Source organism: Nicotiana sylvestris, chromosome 2, assembly GCF_000393655.2.
Source record: "Nicotiana sylvestris chromosome 2, ASM39365v2, whole genome shotgun sequence".
NCBI classification, from domain to species: domain Eukaryota; kingdom Viridiplantae; phylum Streptophyta; class Magnoliopsida; order Solanales; family Solanaceae; genus Nicotiana; species Nicotiana sylvestris.
Window position 1 is genome coordinate 166208711 of NC_091058.1, and position 17396 is coordinate 166226106.

Consider the following 17396-nt stretch of genomic DNA (forward strand, 5'->3'; position numbering starts at 1 on the left):
GGGGCATTGGTCAGCCCGAAAGACATAACCAAAAATTCATAGTGACCATATCTAGTCCTGAAGGCAGTCTTGGGAATATTCGACTCCCTGATTTTCAACTGGCGATAGCCCGAACGGAGATCAATCTTAGAAAATACCCTCGCTCCCTGAAGCTAATCAAATAAGTCATCAATGCGAGGCAAAAGATACTTGTTCTTCACTGTTACCTTATTCAACTGCCTATAATCAATGCACATTCTCATTGTGCCATATTTCTTCTTCACAAATAAAACAGGTGCACCCCACGGGGACACGCTAGGCCGAATGAACCCCTTATCTAGGAGTTCCTAAAGCTGCTCCTTCAATTCTTTCAGCTCTACTGGTGCCATACGATATGGCGGAATAGAAATGGGCTGAGTGCCCGGCACTAAGTCAATGCCAAAATCAATATCCCTGTCCGGCGGCATGCCCGACAGGTCTGCAGGAAATACATCAGGAAAGTCCCTCACAACTGGGACAGAATCAATACTAGGAGTCTCAGCTCCAACATCCCGCACAAAAGCCAGATATGATAGATAACCCTTCTCAACCATACGCTGGGCTTTCAAGAAAGAAATTACTCTGCTAGAGACATAATCAGTCATGCCACGCCACTCGATCCTCGGAACACCCGGAATAGCCAAAGTAACTATCTTAGCATGACAGTCTAGAATAGCATGATATGGAGATAACCAATCCATGCCCAGAATAATATCAAAATCTACCATGCTCAACAGCAGTAGATCAACTCGGGTCTCCAGACCTCCAATAATCACAGCACATGACCGATACACACGGTCCACAATAATAGTATCGCCCACCGGGGTAGACACATGAACAGGTAAAGTAAGAGACTCCCGGGGCATACTCAAATGACGAGCAAAATATGAAGACACATAAGAATAGGTGGATCCCGGATCAAATAACACAGAGGCATCTGTGTGGTAGACTGAGATAATACCTGTGATAACAGCATCTGACGTAAGAGCATCTGCCCGGTTTGGAATAGCATAAAACCGAGCCAGACCACCGCCCGCTCGATCTCCCCCTCTAGGGCGGCCTCTAGCTGCCTGACCCTTACCCCTAGCTGACTAGGTGGGTGCTGAAATAGCTGGTGCAGAAGATGAGGACTGACCCCTCTGCTATGATGAACTGGCGGTACGACGAGGACACTACTTCCACACATGTCCTAACTCTCCGCACTCATAATAACCCCTAGATGTTGGAGGATGGGACTAAAAAGAACCCCTCGCACCGGAGTGACTAGCTGGTGCACTCGGTGCAGAAGGACCCTGAACTGACGGGGCATGTGAAGAACTCTGAGCTGAAAGGGCACTGAGTGATGACTGGCCCTGCTGAAATCCCTGATGACCACGGCCTGAAGATGGCCCGCGGTACTCTGGACGAGCTGACTGATGAGGCTTGTAAGAACGACCTCTACTCTACTGAAACTGGCCCCTAGACGGAGCACCACTATGACTAGTTGGTCCACGAGGCCTCTTAGCCTCCCGCTCCTCTCTCTCTAGACGACGATCCGTCTCAATGTCGCGAGAAACATCTACTGCATCCTCAAAAGTATGGCTCAGAATCCTTTCTCGAGCCATCAGAATACGAATGGGATAATTAAGCCCATCCACGAACCTCCTAATCCTTTCCCGATCAGTCGGGACCATCCATGGAGCATAACGAGCCAGCTCCGAGAACCTCACCTCATACTGAGATACGGTCATATCTCCCTGACGAAGATACTCAAACTGCCTGCGCATCTCCTCTCTCTGAGATCGCGGTACCCACTTCTCCAGAAAGAGAGTGGAGAACTCCTGCCAGGACAAGGGCGCTGAACCTACCGGTCTACGTCGCTCATATGCCTCCCACCAAGTGAAAGCTTCACCTGAGAACTGAAAAGTAGTAAAGGATACACCGCTAGCCTCCAAGATCCTTGTTGTCCTTAGCATACGTCTACACTTGTCAAGAAAACCTTGGGCATCCTCGCCCTGAGCACCACTGAAAGTAGGAGGTTCAAGTCTGCTGAATCTCTCAAGACGACGCTGCTCATCGTCTGGCATAACTGGGACCATATTATCCTGAACCGGTGCAACCGGCTGAACTGGGGCAACCTGTTGTACTGGTAGTGCCTCTGGTGTCTGTAATCCCTGCACTACTGGCTCAGGTGTGCGAGCAGCGGGGGTCTGATTGCCTCCCCTTGCTTGTGAAGTAACTGCTGTAGTGGTGGCTGAAACTGCCTGAGCCAGGCCAGTGCAAACTGTCAGAATCTGAGCCAGGGCCTCCTGAAGACCCGGAATAACAATAGGCACAGCTGGTGCCTGAGCAGGTGCTGCTGGAGTCTCTGCAGCTGGAGCCTGATCCTGAGCCGGGGCAACTGGTGGGTCTACAGATGCTGCCCCTGCGGCTCTACCTCGACCACGACCACGACCTCGACCACGACCGCATCCACGGCCTCTGGTGGCCTCAGTAGGTGGCAATGGTGGTCGTCCGTCCTGTCCATTAGCGCGTGTTCTTGCTATCTGCGAGAGAATAGAACAACAGAATTTAGTTTTCGGACCAACAAAGTCGCACGACAAGAATTTCCAAGAATATGAAATTTTCCTAAAGGTTCTGCAGCCTCTCGAGGATAAATACAGACGTCTCTGTACCGATCCGCAAGAATCTACTAAACCAGCTCATGACTCGCGAGACCTAGTAACTTAGGCTCTGATACCAACTTGTCACGACCCATAATCCCAACCCGGTCGTGATGGCGCCTCTCGTGAGGACAAGGTCATCCAATCAACAAAACAGTACATCTCTTTATAATTACTTAGCAGGAATAAGTCTAAATCATGGGCAATATAATCTTAAATGCGAAATAAACGTGATAGAACAAGGAAAACCCTCCCAACTCAGCCCGAAATCGGGGTGTCACAAGTCATGAGCTACTATAGAGTTTACTAATATTTTACAAAGTCTGGAATTATCATAAATAACAAAGATAAGGGAGAAAACGGGGCTGCGGACGTCAACAGCTACCTCGTTACTCCTAGTCACCGCCTGGTCTGGAAAGAATCAGCGCTCAGGAGCGAACTCAGCTCTGCCTGTATCTGCACACATGGTGCAAGGAGTAATGTGAGTACTCCGACCCAGTGAGTAATAAAAATAAATAACGACTGAAAACATGAAATCTCATAACGGCACAATATAGCGCTATCCCAAGCAGTAAAATCAGTTATACAATAAAATAGTGAGTATCAGATAATTCTTCTTTTAAAACAGTAAAGACAAATAATTTCCACAGTAAGGATAAATCAAAAGCTTGCCCCTCGGGCTCAATATGTAAATCTCAGTATAGTATCAGCCCCTCGGGCTCACTCCCAACTCACCAGCACACAACATCAGCCCCTCGGGCTCACTCCCAACTCACCACACACAAGCAACGGCCTCTCGGGCCCACTCCCAACTCACCTGGGTACCCTGCGCTCACTGGGGGTGTGTACAGACTCCGGAGGGGCTCCTACAGCCCAAGCGCAATATCAATAGGCCTGAAAGCCTTCACACATCACACACGAGGCCTGAAAGCCTCCTCATATAACACTCGAGGCCTGAAAGCCTCCTCACATCACTCAACATATCCTCACGTATGGCCCTCGGCCTCAATCAGTCCAGAAAATAATCATAAGCCTCTTGGGCATCAGTAAAACAATAGTGCTCAGCTCAACAACATTATAAATATCATTAAATCTCGAGTTGAGTATAAATGTAGCTGAGTTCACAAAATAATATAATTCAATTGGACTGAGTTCAAATAATATTTCAATTCGTGAGGAAAATAGTGATGTAAATTCACAAAAGATTTCAGATAATTGGCACGAAGCCCAAATATGGCAATAAGCCCAATCATAGTGAAAAACAATAAATCTTTATCAATTACGCGGTAAAAATATCAACTGGGATGGACCAAGTCACAATCCCCAATAGTAAATGACCCCGCGCTCGTCATCGAATTTACCTCTTCGCACATCGAATCTTGTCAAAACCACAACGAATACATTACAATAGGCTAAGGGAATATAACCCAATCGAAAAGACTCGAAAAATATCGAAATTCACGAAATTCGCAAAACCCAAGCCCCGGGCCCACTTCTCGAAAAATTACGAAAGTCACATCACCGGATTCCTCGTCTCACCACGAGTCCGTACATATAAAATTTACCAAAATCGGAGTTCAAATGACCCCTCAAATCTTCAAATCTTCAAATCTTATTTTCAAATCCCTAGGCCTAAGTCTTCAATTTACTCCTCAAAAACATGTAATCTAGTCGGATTATTCGATGATAATTCAATATTATGGAGTAGAAATAATCACAAGTGACTTACCTCAAGATTTCCCAAGATTTCTTGCTAAAAATCGCCCAAAATCCGAGCTTGGAAGTCAAAAAAAATGACCAAACTCGGACTGCTGGACATTAAATCTGTCCAGAAATTTTCGGTACTGTTCACGCGGGGGCACTGTTCATGCGTGTGAGGTCACTGCTCATTGTTCACCCGCGCGGTTACTGTTCACGCGCGGGTACTGTTCACTGTTGCAGAAAATACAGCAGCTTTTAAGAAATTTGCAGCACAGCCATTTTTCACAAAAATGGCTCTAGCTCCATCATACGAACTCGGAATTAGACGATTCTTGTTCCTATGAGTCACAAATAATAATACCAACACAACCCTTCAATCGAAACTCAATTCAGAGCTCGTTTGCCTAGTTCAATACCCATTTCCCTCGTTAAACAATTAACTCACATTTCACGTCAAAAACCCAATCGCGACTTGATGAAATTAAACCAAAATTTCCAGATCAGTCCTATAATTCATGATTTAAATTCTGGAAGTCTCGAAATCAAATTTGGATCTCTAGAACTAAAAATGAACCTTTAGATCATTACATTTATGCTCAAAACGGCAAAAATCTTCCAAAAATGACCCGTTGGGCATCCGAAACACACCCGAGGCCCCCGGGACCCCGACCAATAATACCAACCAGTCCCAAAATACATTACGGACTTGCTCGAGGCCTCAAATCACATCAAACAACGCTAAAATCATGAATCAACCTCCAATCCAAGTTTTATGAACTTTAGAATTTCCAACTTCTATTTCCGATGCCGAAACCTATCAAATCACGTCCGATTGACTTCAAATTTTGCACACAAGTCCAAAATGACATAACGAAGCTATAGAAATTCTCGGAATTCCATTCCGACCGTCGGATCAAAATTTCACCTATCAACCGGAAATCGCCAAAATACTAACTTCGCCAAAATGAGCTAATTTCTTCACCGGACCTCCAAAATTAATTCCGATTGCGCTCCTAGGCCTTAAATCATCCCCCGAAACTAACCGAATCATCGGAATTCAATTCCGAGCCCTCTAACTCACAAGTCAATGTCTGGTTGACTTTTCCAAACTAATTCTTCCTTAAAGAGACTAATTGTCCCATTTCATACCAAACTCGATCCGAATTGACTCAAATTCACCAAGTACACATATTGAAACATGAATAAGCATTTAACGGGAAATACGGAACGAAAATACAGGAAACGACGGTTCGGGTAGTTACACTTGCTAGAAGGTGTTGAGATTGATTTCTATTCCAAATTTTCTCTAGTTCAAGAAAGACTGTTGGGGAAATGTTTATTGATGATTGAAGAGAATCTTTATCAGGGCTTGTTTTTTGAACCTTTCACTTTTTCTCTTTTTCTTTGCAGTAGTTTCATGTTCTTGAACTGTTAGTGGGGATGCTTTTCCTTTTAAAATATTCTTTTTACAAAATCTAAGAGCCAAAAACTAAAAATAAAAAAATAGAATAGCATGTTTATGGTAGTACTGTTATCTACTTTAGTGATGAAAATTGCTTATCCGCTATATCTCTTTCCCAGTTTTGAACAAATTCTTGTAAAAATAGCACGGTCTAGCCAATTTTCGGACTGGTTATTCAAAAATAGCCAGCATTTATCAAGTCAATGAAAAATAACTACTATTTTGCTGCAACAGAGACCGGTCCAACATAATATACTGGAGTTCGGTGCACCTGTATATGAACTTCCAGCATATTATGCTGGACCAGTATACTTTGCTGGCTTCAGTATAATATACTGGAGACTGGAGCACCGGTGCTCCAAACTCCAGTATATTATGCTGGACCGGTATATTATACTGGAACTCCAGTATATTAAACTGGAGTATTTTTCCGGATTTTGAACAGTATTTTCGTTAAAATTTATCTTTACATAAAAAGTGACTAAATTTTGATTACTTTTAAAACTGGACTATTTTTGAACGACCACTTGTAAATTTGGCTATTTTTGAATTTCTCCCCAAATTCTTCTCTTGAAACAGCCCAGCCCAATAATTTCCGGACTGGACTAGGCTACATACATGATTGGGGATTCGACCAACTAAACCATTTGTATTGTAAATCTAAGGCCCAGTTATGAGCCAACAAACTTATAATGAGCACAAGTTATTACTTTTGAGTTTTGAGTAAATGTGCAGTTTAGTGGCCTCTTTTCTTTTGGGCTTGCTTTCTTTTCTTTTATCCCTGTGAACATTTTAAATATGATTATTAGTCATGTTACCCTGTATTCACAATACACATTAAAGGTTTATAATCGCGTCCAACTATATCTTATACAAAGGATAAACGGTCGCTGCAAATATATTCCAGTTAACAAGTTCAGAGTCGAATCCCATAGGAAATTAACCTATCAATCACAGCTATTGGACTCACAGAAATTCACATATTCAATCTTTAGAGATATTTGAGTAACAAAGTTGGTGTTTATTAACTAAATATTATGTAATAAAAATGCAGTAATTAAGAACTAGCTATAAACTATTTGTAAGCAAGAATGATAATGGTCTAAGGTTCTGATTTCCCTTTTTGTCGGAGTCCTTTCCGCTATGTTTGCTATAAATTTGCATATGTCTTCTCTATCGATCATGAACACTCTGACTGTCGTAACTCTATCCCGAGTAATTACAACAATATACTAGATATATTATCCCGAATTACGCTAGCTGACCTTAGTTACAGCTCACTTAGATCACACCTAAGGTTTTGTTATCCCTAATCCCACCTTTAAACCCTTCGTATTAATCCCTTATATACGTTAGGAGTGGTGTTGTACATCAACTACCTAAATATGCACTATCTCCCGAGTAATGCATACTAAATAGGTACAACCGATTGAGGGCCCTTCAATCAACAACAATCACAATATAGTTGAACAAACAGAGAAAATATTATGGCAAATCTATATTAACATAATGAGAAATTCATCCTCTAAGAGGTTCTATGAAAACCCTAGATTAGGAGTATAGCTACGCTTAATCGTTTTCACAATCATAATGATAGAATTCATCATCAATGATAAAATAAGAAAAAGAAAGTTAAAAACTCTATCCCGAATCTTCCGCCTTGCTTCTTGCCTATTCTTGCCTTCAAAATCGCTTCAAAACCCTTAATATCCTCTTTTTGGGCGAGCTGAGCTTCTTATTGGTCAAGGAGAGTCGTCCTCGAAATTACATAATTGGCCCTGACTTTGTGGCTCCAAACAACCAGTCCGCGGCTGCGGATTGGACCGCAGATAGACCGCAAATTTGACATAACTTATGTCCGCTGCCGCGTATTTGGTCCTTGCTCTTTCTTCTTCTTTTCGATCGTGTTATCCTCCGATTGGCCTTCCATGCTCCATATTGACTCCAAAACACTCTTTTAGCTTCCTCCTAGCTCGGAATGGCTCCTTCAAAGCATAAAACTCTTATTTAGAGCATTTTGTTATCTTTTACATTCAAAAATTGATAAAGTGCGGCCAAATTGGAGTGTAAATATTATCTAAATTGCATGATTATCGTCTACTATCTGGAGACATGTGATTTTTGACCCTCCCCAAAATTTCACCCACTTTAGCATGTAAATATTTAATTTAGGTCTAATATAACTATTTCAACTAATTTTGACGCTTTTACTTTATTTTATTACAAGAAAAATAAAAATTACAAAAATATTTTCTCTTATTTAGCTAATTAATATTTTTATCTAGTTACTTTTAATTTATCTACCTTATATAAAATTCAAAAATAGTTCCAGGAATATTATCTTAATTTTACAATAATTTTTTCAGTTTTTATCTTTTAGTATGATATTTAAAAATAACAAAATAGGTTTGTTTGAACGAATAGTTTTATTTTAATAGTTATTTTATTTAAGTAGAAATAATTAGTAAATGATGTAGTATTTTTGTGTCTTGTTTTAGAAGAAAGAATATGAAAATTGAGGCTAATTTTGTTTGGTCTTAATTGGAAAAGGCCCAATTTCGAATAGCCCAAAACATTGGGCCCAATACCCATAAAACCCTAGACTTTGACTATAAAAAACCTAGACCTAGACTAAAGCTAGGGGGGATCTCAAAATAAAAGATAAGAAAATCAACCGCAAGAGCAGGGAGCTCTCTAATTTGCAAAAAGAAAATCGGCCAACCCCTTTGAAGACAGCCTCTAAAAAAAATAATAATAAAAGCTCACTAAAAACCCAGTGAAGTTCAAGATATAACACTCCTTGTTCCTTATTGCGGAGGTTCGAAGTCGCCGGTGGAGGTTTAACTTAGAGGCTACAGTTCAAGTTCCTTTGGTAGTTGAATTTGAACAGTCTTCGATGTCAAAATTGTTTATCGGCAAGGTAAATTTCTTTATTTTTATTTTTTTGAATTGTTTTTGCCTTTCTTCTTGAAATTTGTTTGTAACTGGTTCAGGGGTTCATATTTTGCTAAGCTTGTGTAAGCAATGTTGAGTTTGGTTATTAAATTTGTGTATCCAATGTTGAGTTGTTATTAAACCCATATGGTTAAAGTTGAATAGAAACAGTAGCTTTATGTTAATCAAATTGGTTCCATTATATGAGTTGTCAATAATGAATACTATGTCAGTAGCTTTTTCCTTTAATCTAATGCACTTCTTTAAGTTTTTGTCGTTGTTTAGTTTTCTCTTTCAGAAATGTGCTTGATTTTTTAGGGATGGTGAAGTTATATTTGGGCTGTAGATAAAATTAGCGGACCATAAGGTGGGTCTTGAACTATAAGGAATTGGGCTAAGTAATAGATCATGTTAGCCAGCCTATTTACTCCCCAATAATATCTTGTCCATAAATTCGACATCGCAACAATCATAGTAGTTTAAGAAATAACACTTGATATCGTAGTTTGCTTTAGGTGCGATTAATAATAATTATCGTGATCACGGGTACGGTTGTCGTGACGTGGTCATGATATGTAAATCCCCATTCGGGTGTGCATTTATGTAACCCAAATCCAAATATCAACAATGTCGAATAAAATATGTCGGGGACCGCGGGTGCATTTATGTGACGTGGTTCAAGACGTATTTTAGATAACGTTGAAACCTTCCTAAAAAATGATTAAATAAAAGCGGTTATAAAGTTAAAATTGAACCATAGGCTAAAACATGTATTAAAATCAGATAATACGCCAATTATAACAGTTGAGCGACTGTGCTAGAACCACGGAACTCGGGAATGCTTAACACCTTCTCCCGGGTTAACAGAATTCCTTACCTGGATTTCTGTGTTCACGGACTGTGAAACAGAGTCAATCTTTTCCTCGATTCGGGATTTGAATCGGTGACTTGGGACACCATAAATTATCCCAAGTGGCGACTCTGAATCTTTTAATAATATAATCCCGTTTCGATTGTCCTTTAATTGGAAAAACTCCTTTATACCCTTCTCGGGTGTAGTAAAACGGAGGTGTGACAGCTCTGGCGATTCTACTGGGGATTTTAACCCAGAACTTCTGGTTCAGGGTTCAAGAATTCGAGCTTAGGATAATTGTTATAATTGACTTTATTTATTATCTGATTTTATTGCATGTTTGAGCCTAATGTGCTAAATGCCGCTTTTTACCGCTTTGACATTATTTGAACTGTATATAAACTGTTACAAAACCCTTCTCTTCTCATCTTCGGGGATGTGCATGCTGGCGTGACTCCTCCTTCTGTTAGTGTCATACCTTGAAATAAGAAAGAGGCTTAGACAAGTTACAAAGCCGGATGGCCTTTTGGTTCCCGGTACGTAGCCCCCTCCCCGGATCGAGTTGTCCACTCGGGTACACAAGTCTATATACCCAGGTTTTTAACCTAGAATAACTCAGCCTCATGCCGGATTCCTAGTAAGAACGCTTATCTGCATCATGTGCATTTGACTTTGAGGACTCAACATAGGGGTTGGGTCCGTCTAGGACAGGTGCACCCGAATTAAAAGACCATCCTGATACATCTTACGTGCTACTTGTGTATCTGTCTATTTCGGCTTGCATGCTGACTGACTTCTAGAATAGGGAAAGAAAATGAAAAAAATGAAAATCGAAAAAAAAAGAGAAAAGAAAAGAGAGCTTAGGTAGGTATTTGAATTACCCTGAAATTCTGTTGAAATTTTGAAAAAAAAAGAAAGATCATTTCAAAATAAGTCATATTTTCTTTTGTTCCGTCAAAACTGGGTGAACTATGCGGGTCTGATTCTCACCGGATGTGAGATACGTAGGCAAACCTCATCGGTTCCAGCCCATAATTTTCAAAAAAATCTAAAAATATTTTCCTTTACTTCCTCTCTAGAAAAGTCTTTTTTTAGAGACCCCAATTTTCAAAAAATCCAAAAATATTTTCCATTACTTGCTTCTTTAGAAAGCCTTTCTTTTAGACCTTAATTGTTTTTTTTTAAAAAAAATATATACAAAAATATTTTCTTTTAATTTCTTCCAAAAATCCAAAAATATTTTCATTCTTCTTTCAAAATTGAAAAGAAAATTCAAAATTTGAAAATATTTTCTTTTTTTAAAAGCATTTCTTTCATAAATTCAAAATAAAATTCCAAAAATATTTTCTTTCTTCTTTAGAAGTTTTTCTTTCGAAATTTCAAAAAAAAAAAAAAATTTAAAAAAAATCTTTCTTCTTTAGAAGTCTTTCTTTGCAAAAATGCTGAAGAAAAATCAAAATCCAAAAATATTCCCTTTCTTCTTTATAAGTCTTTCTTTCGAAAAAATAAAATAAAAATTCAAAAAAAAGTTAGTTTATTTACTTTATTCATGATCTTCCCGAATTACGCAAGATCTGATTCATGTTCCCACATGATACGTAGGCAACCCACATCAGGTTTGGTCAACCAAACAGAAAAAAAGAAAATGAAAAAAAAAATGAAAAAAAGAAAAAATGATGATAATAATAAAGACTGACTGAGCCCATTCTAACATGTCTTTTGTTTTGAATTGTGAAGAAAGTTTGAGGTGGTCGGTTTGTGGTAAGCGGACAACACAAGATCCAAGGAAAACTGATAACTGACATCGAAGCTGTTACAAGTGCTCAAGAGACTCAGGGTATCTACTGTGTTTCAGGAAAATAGAATACTGAAACAGCAAATGACCAAAATGTGTCAAGCATGGGCCAATGGCCAAGGACAGCCTTGTCATGAGTCACAATTTGTTACCCAGCAAGAGCAATACCACTCTCCTGAGTACCACTCGTACTTGTTTGATCTTCCTGCAAATATTGAGAAGCCTGCCCGAAAGTTGGCATAGGAAAAAATGACCCAAAGAGTGAAAAGCTTAGAACAACGGTTGAAAAACATGCAAAGGTTGGCAGGTCAGAAGAGTATTTCCTTCAAGGATCTATGTATGTTCCCCGATGTCCACTTGCCGTCTGGTTTCAAGAATCCCAAATTTGAAACGTATGATGGACATGGAAACCCCATAGTTCACCTGAAAAGATATTGCAATCAACTAAGAGGTGCGGGAAGAAATGAAGAATTGCTAATAGCTTATTTTGGGGAAAGCCTTACGGGAATAACATCCGAATGGTTTATGGATCAAGACACATCTCGCTGGTACGTCTGGGATGACATGCCGTAGGCCTTTGTCAAATAGTTCCAAAACAACATTGACATTGCCCCAGACCGCAATTCCCTTTCAAACCTAAAGAAGAAACCAAGTGAAAGTTTTAGGGAATATGCCATTAAATGGAGAGAGCAAACAGCTAGAGTTAAGCCACCCATGGATGACCACGAGCTAATCACTGTCTTTCTTTAGGCTCAAGAGCTAGATTATTTTCAAAACACGATGGCCGCAGTGAGTAAATCTTTCTCGGAAGTAATCAAAATGGGAGAAATGGTTGAGAATGGTCTTCAGACAGGCAGAATTATAAGTCAAGCAGTTCTCAAAGCCGTAACTCAGGCTGTCCAGATTGAATCTGATAATTTTAGTGACACGAATGAGAAGGACGAAGAAATCATGATGACATCACGGTCGAGAAGAGGTCCTAGGAGAGCATCTCAAAGGTATGACCAACCTTGTCTGTTTTTCGATGATGCTCCTCAGCACTACTATCCACCTCAGAACTCACAATACTCTGTTGCTCCACCTCAGTATGTTGTCCAACTACCAAATCACCCAAGAAGGCGAGCACGAGCACCGCAAAATCTCCACCAGCCTCCACAAAAGTTTTAAGTGCCCTATAACCCACATCCAAGCCAAGGGTATAGAAGGGAGCAAAGTTTGAAAGATAATTTTATGCCAATAGGGGAGTCCTATGCAAGCTTATTTGAGAAGTTAAAACATCATGACTTGATTGCACTCATTCTTCCAAATCATGTGGACCCACATGCAAGAAGCTTTTACCCTTCTAAAAGGTGTGAATACCACTCCAATGCCCAGGGGCACGATGTTGAAAGCTGTCGGGATTTGAAAAGAGAAATAGAAATGATGATTCAGGAAAAACTGATTGTGATACAAGACAATGACAACCAGAATATCACGCAGAATCCTTCACCTGCACATGATGATGCACACTTTGTGGGGATAATGCCTGCTGACATGGAGTATGAGAATCCTTGCGGGAACTTGCCGACTGAAATTGGAGAAGGCCATGGTGATTCTAATGAGCAAATTTGTGGCCAAATGTCAAGCTTAGCAATTGAAAAGTCATTCTCTTCTTACTAGGAAGGAATCTTGGTAGTTTGTTTTGATATTTTTTCTACTATCTGGGTTATTTCAGGGTTGTCATCCAGATATTTATTTGTTTTATTGAGTCAAACCCTTCTATCCCTCTATTCTGTTTATGTGAGTCTTGTCTGTCTGTTCTGTTGCTATTTTCATTATCCGGTTTATTTTAGGGTAGTAACTCGAATTTTAGGTTATTTGTCTTGTTATCAAACCCTTTCATCCTTTACTTAATAAAATACAGTTTGTCCTTCTATGTCATTCTATTCCTAGTTCTTTTCTCCCTATTTCTAATGGCATGACATGCATGCGAAAATTTTGGCCAGATCTTAGAAACTGATTTAACCTGGAATTGGATAACTGAAAAAAAAAATACTTTTCAGGATGAATAAAGAGTTGAAATACTTTGGAATTAAGGTCGAGTAAAATTCACTTTCAAATCATTGTGAAGATCGAACTTGAGGATGTTTAATCAATTGAAGTTTGTTGGAAAGTTTGACATTAAGGGATGAAAAATGTCTTGTGACCACGACACATCAAGAAGACATACATGTTCGTGAATATTGTGATCGCGAATAGATACTATGTTTAGCATTCTCGAGGTTGGGAGACCCTTTTTCTGCTACCCAAATACTTTATACCATTTGTCACCCCTCTGAGCCTATGTTATTTTCTTTGACCATCCTCTTTTGGAATCAAGTTTAGAGTCGAGAGTCAAAAAAATGAATGAAAAAAAGAAAATAAAAGTCCATGTCCCAAGAGTAAAAACTAGGGCAATTCTTAGAAAGTTCAAAGAAAAAAAAAATTGTCAAAGGTCCATGCCCTCAAAAATAGAAGCTGGGGCAAACAAAAAAAAAGAAAAAAAAGAAAAGGAAAAAAAGAGAAAAAAAAGAAAAAGGAAAAGAGAAACAGAAAGAAAGATGAAAAATAGTTTAGGCTAGATGTTTGAACTACGTTCGACCTGATTCCTTAAAAAAAGGATACGTAGGCAACCTCACGGTCTGGTCCAACCAAATAAGAATTCAAAAAAAAAAAATCCCAAAAATCCCCAATAGCTGAAACTGGGGCAGAGATTTTATTTCACTTTTGAAAGAGTCGATTCCAAGAGTTGTAAGTCCACAACCCCCTTTACTTTGAGTTTATATTGAGCCTTCTTGATGTCCTTTCTTTCCAACCCTATCCAAAATCCTTCCAAATAAAGACCTCCCAATATGCCTTTAAGAATGCCAAGAGAAGCATGCAATGAGCAACGGTTGTCACACGACATAGAACACTGTCAAGTTGCTCAAGAAAGCAACAGAAAAAAGAGGAAGAGAAAAAAATGAGAGAGTCTTGCTAGTGAAAACCCTCACGGGCATTGTAAGGCGACGATAAGCGGAGATGAATAAATGAGAGAGACTTGTAGGTGAAAATCCCTCGGGGCACCACTAGTCAAAAGTGTATCGTGAAGTTAATGCAAAGAATTGGCACAAACAAGCCCGACTTTAAAGGTCAAGAATGGTAAAAAGGAAGATTAGATCAGTTTGATAGATCAGGCTGTTGAGTCCAAAATGCATGTCATGATCATTAAGGCTAGTTAGCGCAAAATAAAAAAAACGAAAAAAAACTCTTCCCCTATCCTTCCCGACCGGGGCATTTCTTGTTAATATTTGTTTCTTTGCGTCATTGTGTCCTTCACCTGAGTTAGTCCTTCTCAAAACAAGCAAGAAAAGATTTCAAAATCTGCTATTAATTTTTCAGTTGTACAAAGTAAATTTGGCCAGCAAACTCAATTGTTAATGTCAACATGCCTTGAGGATTCATACAAAGGCTCCCCCAAAAGACTCTTCAGCCTGCTTGGTGCAAACAAAGATAACTTGTGATTCTCTCTGACAGACAAATTGCTCAAAAAGTAGGAAGTCATTCAAGATATCAGAAAAGGTCACCTAAGCAAAGATCTCCAATTGGGATAAGGCTGATTGAGCCACAACTACAAATGGTACTGGGTATGAAACAATTAGGATTGATGCAGAGCAAGAGTCTCTTGAAACCGACTCAAGCTGATTGAGCAGAAGGCAAGTTGCCAAAGACGTCAAGGACACAAACCGACCACCACTTTTAAAACTGACAAAATTTTCTTTGTTTGAAACAGGAACAAAGCATGTGCAAGGAAAGTGGTTCAAAAAAAAAGAAAAAGAAGAGAAGAGAAGAGCCGACAAAGGGAAGTTTCTCAAATCATTGCCTTTACTTGTTTGCATGTGCATAAAATTTTGCCATTGTTTTTCACATTTTTCCTCCTAGGATAAAAGTCCTAGTCTGATGGATTTTTCTCCCAATAAAAATCTTAGTCTGATGAATTTTTCTCCTAAGATAAGAAAACCTAGTCTGATGAATTTTCTCCTAGGATCAAAATCTTAGTTTGACGAATCTTTCTCCTAAGATAGTAGACCTAGTCTGATGAACTTTCTCCTAGGATAGAAATCTTAGTCTGATGATTTTTTCTCCTAAGATAAGAAAACCTAGTCTGATGAATTTTCTCCTAGGATCAAAATCTTAGTCTGATGAATCTTTCTCCTAAGATAGAAGACCTAGTCTGATGAACTTTCTCCTAGGATCAAAATCGTCGTCTGATGAATCTTTCTCCTAGGATAAAAAGTCCTAGTCTGATGAATTTTCTCCTAGGATAAATGTCTTAGTCTGATGAATCTTTCTTCCAAGATAAGAAAACCTAGTCTGATAAATCTTTCTTCTAGGATAAATGTCTTAGTCTGATGAACCTTTCTCCTAAGATAGAAAACCTAGTCTGATGAACTTTCTCCTAGGATAAACATCTTAGTCTGATGAATCTTTCTCCTAAGATAAAACAAAAAAAAAAAACCTTAGTCTGATGAATTTTTCTCCTAAGATAGAAGACCTAGTCTGATGAACTTTCTCCTAGGATAAAAATCTTAGTCTGATGAATCTTTCTCCTAAGATACCAAACAAAAGATACCTAGTCTGATGAATTTTCTCCTAGGATCAAAATCTTAGTCTGATGAATCTTTCTCCTAAGATAGAAAACCTAGTCCGATGAATTTTCTCCTAGGATAATAATTTTAAAAAAAGAAAGTCTGAATTTGAAAAAAAAGGGAGTCATTTTTTTAGTTTTCTTAAGATTATCAATGTTTAGTTTTCCTGAAATCAGGGGCCCTGCCTGGACAATAGGATCAGTCTTTACTTTAGTCAAGCTTAGTTTATAGTTTTCCTAGTCTATTATTTAGTTTACTCTCATCATTGCATCAATAGTACAAGTGGTTTACAATTTTGCTAACAACTCACCAATCTTCCTAGTGCAAACTGGGTAAGAAAAAATTTCTTTTGTTTTGTCTGTTTTATTGTAATCAGACGCCCACCTGGAGAATAAGGGAAGACAACTCAAGTTTCAAGGGAAAGCAGTTTCGAAGGAAGACAACCTGGGTTTCAAGGGAAAGCAGTTTCGAAGGAAGACAGTTCAAGTTTCAAGAGAAAATGGTTCAAGGTGCAAGGGAAAACAGTGTCAAGTAACAAGAGAAGACGGTTCAAGTTCAGCAATCAGGCGCCCGCCTGGAATAAGAGAATTCAATTCAGAATGCAATATAGGTCAGCAACAAAAGAAGCTCGCGTCAAGAATGCGAGTCAGTAGTCCGAGATGATCAACAGAAGTTAGTCACAATCCAAAATAAAAAGAAAAAAAAACAAAAGAAAGACAAGAAGTGAATCCAAATGCAGAAGTTAATGAAAGATGTGAGCTGCTCAAGACATGGTTGAGGTCACAAGCTCTGCATGTCCCGTCTTGGTTTGAAAAGCTGAAGAAGATTGAACCAACACCTGCAGCTAACAAGCATTAAGATTCAGATCAGGGTCCGCATGAAGAACCAACCAAGACTCAAGATCAAGCTTCAGAAGACTCATAGATAGGAATCTTGTAACTCGTAGCTGATAGGCTTAGTTAGTCTTTTTCATTTTTGATTTTGATGTAATAACGGGATCGCGGACCGGAACCTCGGCGGAACGGCACCTCGACCGGCTCTTCACCTCGACATACTCCATCATCTCACTCACCTCTGAACTACACGTGACCTGATTCCTTTATAGCCAAGGATATGTAGGCAGCTCAGATACCAGGGCTCGGTCACATTCTCCTTCCTCTTAGTTTTTGGTCTCCTTAAATAAGGGTCGGGTAAAAAAAACATGTCTAGTCGTTCTTTGTCCGAAAACTCTTCGCGTTTCCAGTCAAAGAGGGGCAACTGTAAAAATGTGATTTTTGACCCTCCTCGAAATTTCACCTTCTTTAGCATGTAAATATTTAATTTAGGCCTAATATAGCTATTTCAA

The 17396-nt window shown here is 39.3% G+C and overlaps 1 protein-coding gene and 1 long non-coding RNA gene across 3 annotated transcripts; one reads left to right on the forward strand and one right to left on the reverse strand.

Annotated features, from left to right (window-relative positions):
• Positions 1–1460: 1460 nt before the first annotated feature.
• LOC138885930 (uncharacterized) lies at positions 1461–4033 on the reverse strand. Its single transcript, XM_070166934.1, has 2 exons — positions 4022–4033; positions 1461–2543 (listed from the first exon to the last, which is right to left on the reverse strand). The coding sequence occupies exons 1-2, from the start codon at positions 4031–4033 to the stop codon at positions 1461–1463; spliced, it is 1095 nt and encodes a 364-aa protein (XP_070023035.1).
• A 4436-nt stretch (positions 4034–8469) lies between these two features.
• Positions 8470–17014, forward strand: LOC138886545 (uncharacterized). Of its 2 annotated transcripts, none has more exons than XR_011405533.1 (2): positions 8470–8743; positions 14805–17014. It is a non-coding gene; the product is annotated as an uncharacterized lncRNA (long non-coding RNA). The 2 variants fall into 2 exon arrangements; XR_011405532.1 differs by having other exon boundaries at positions 15196–17014.
• The last annotated feature ends 382 nt before the right edge of the window (positions 17015–17396 follow it).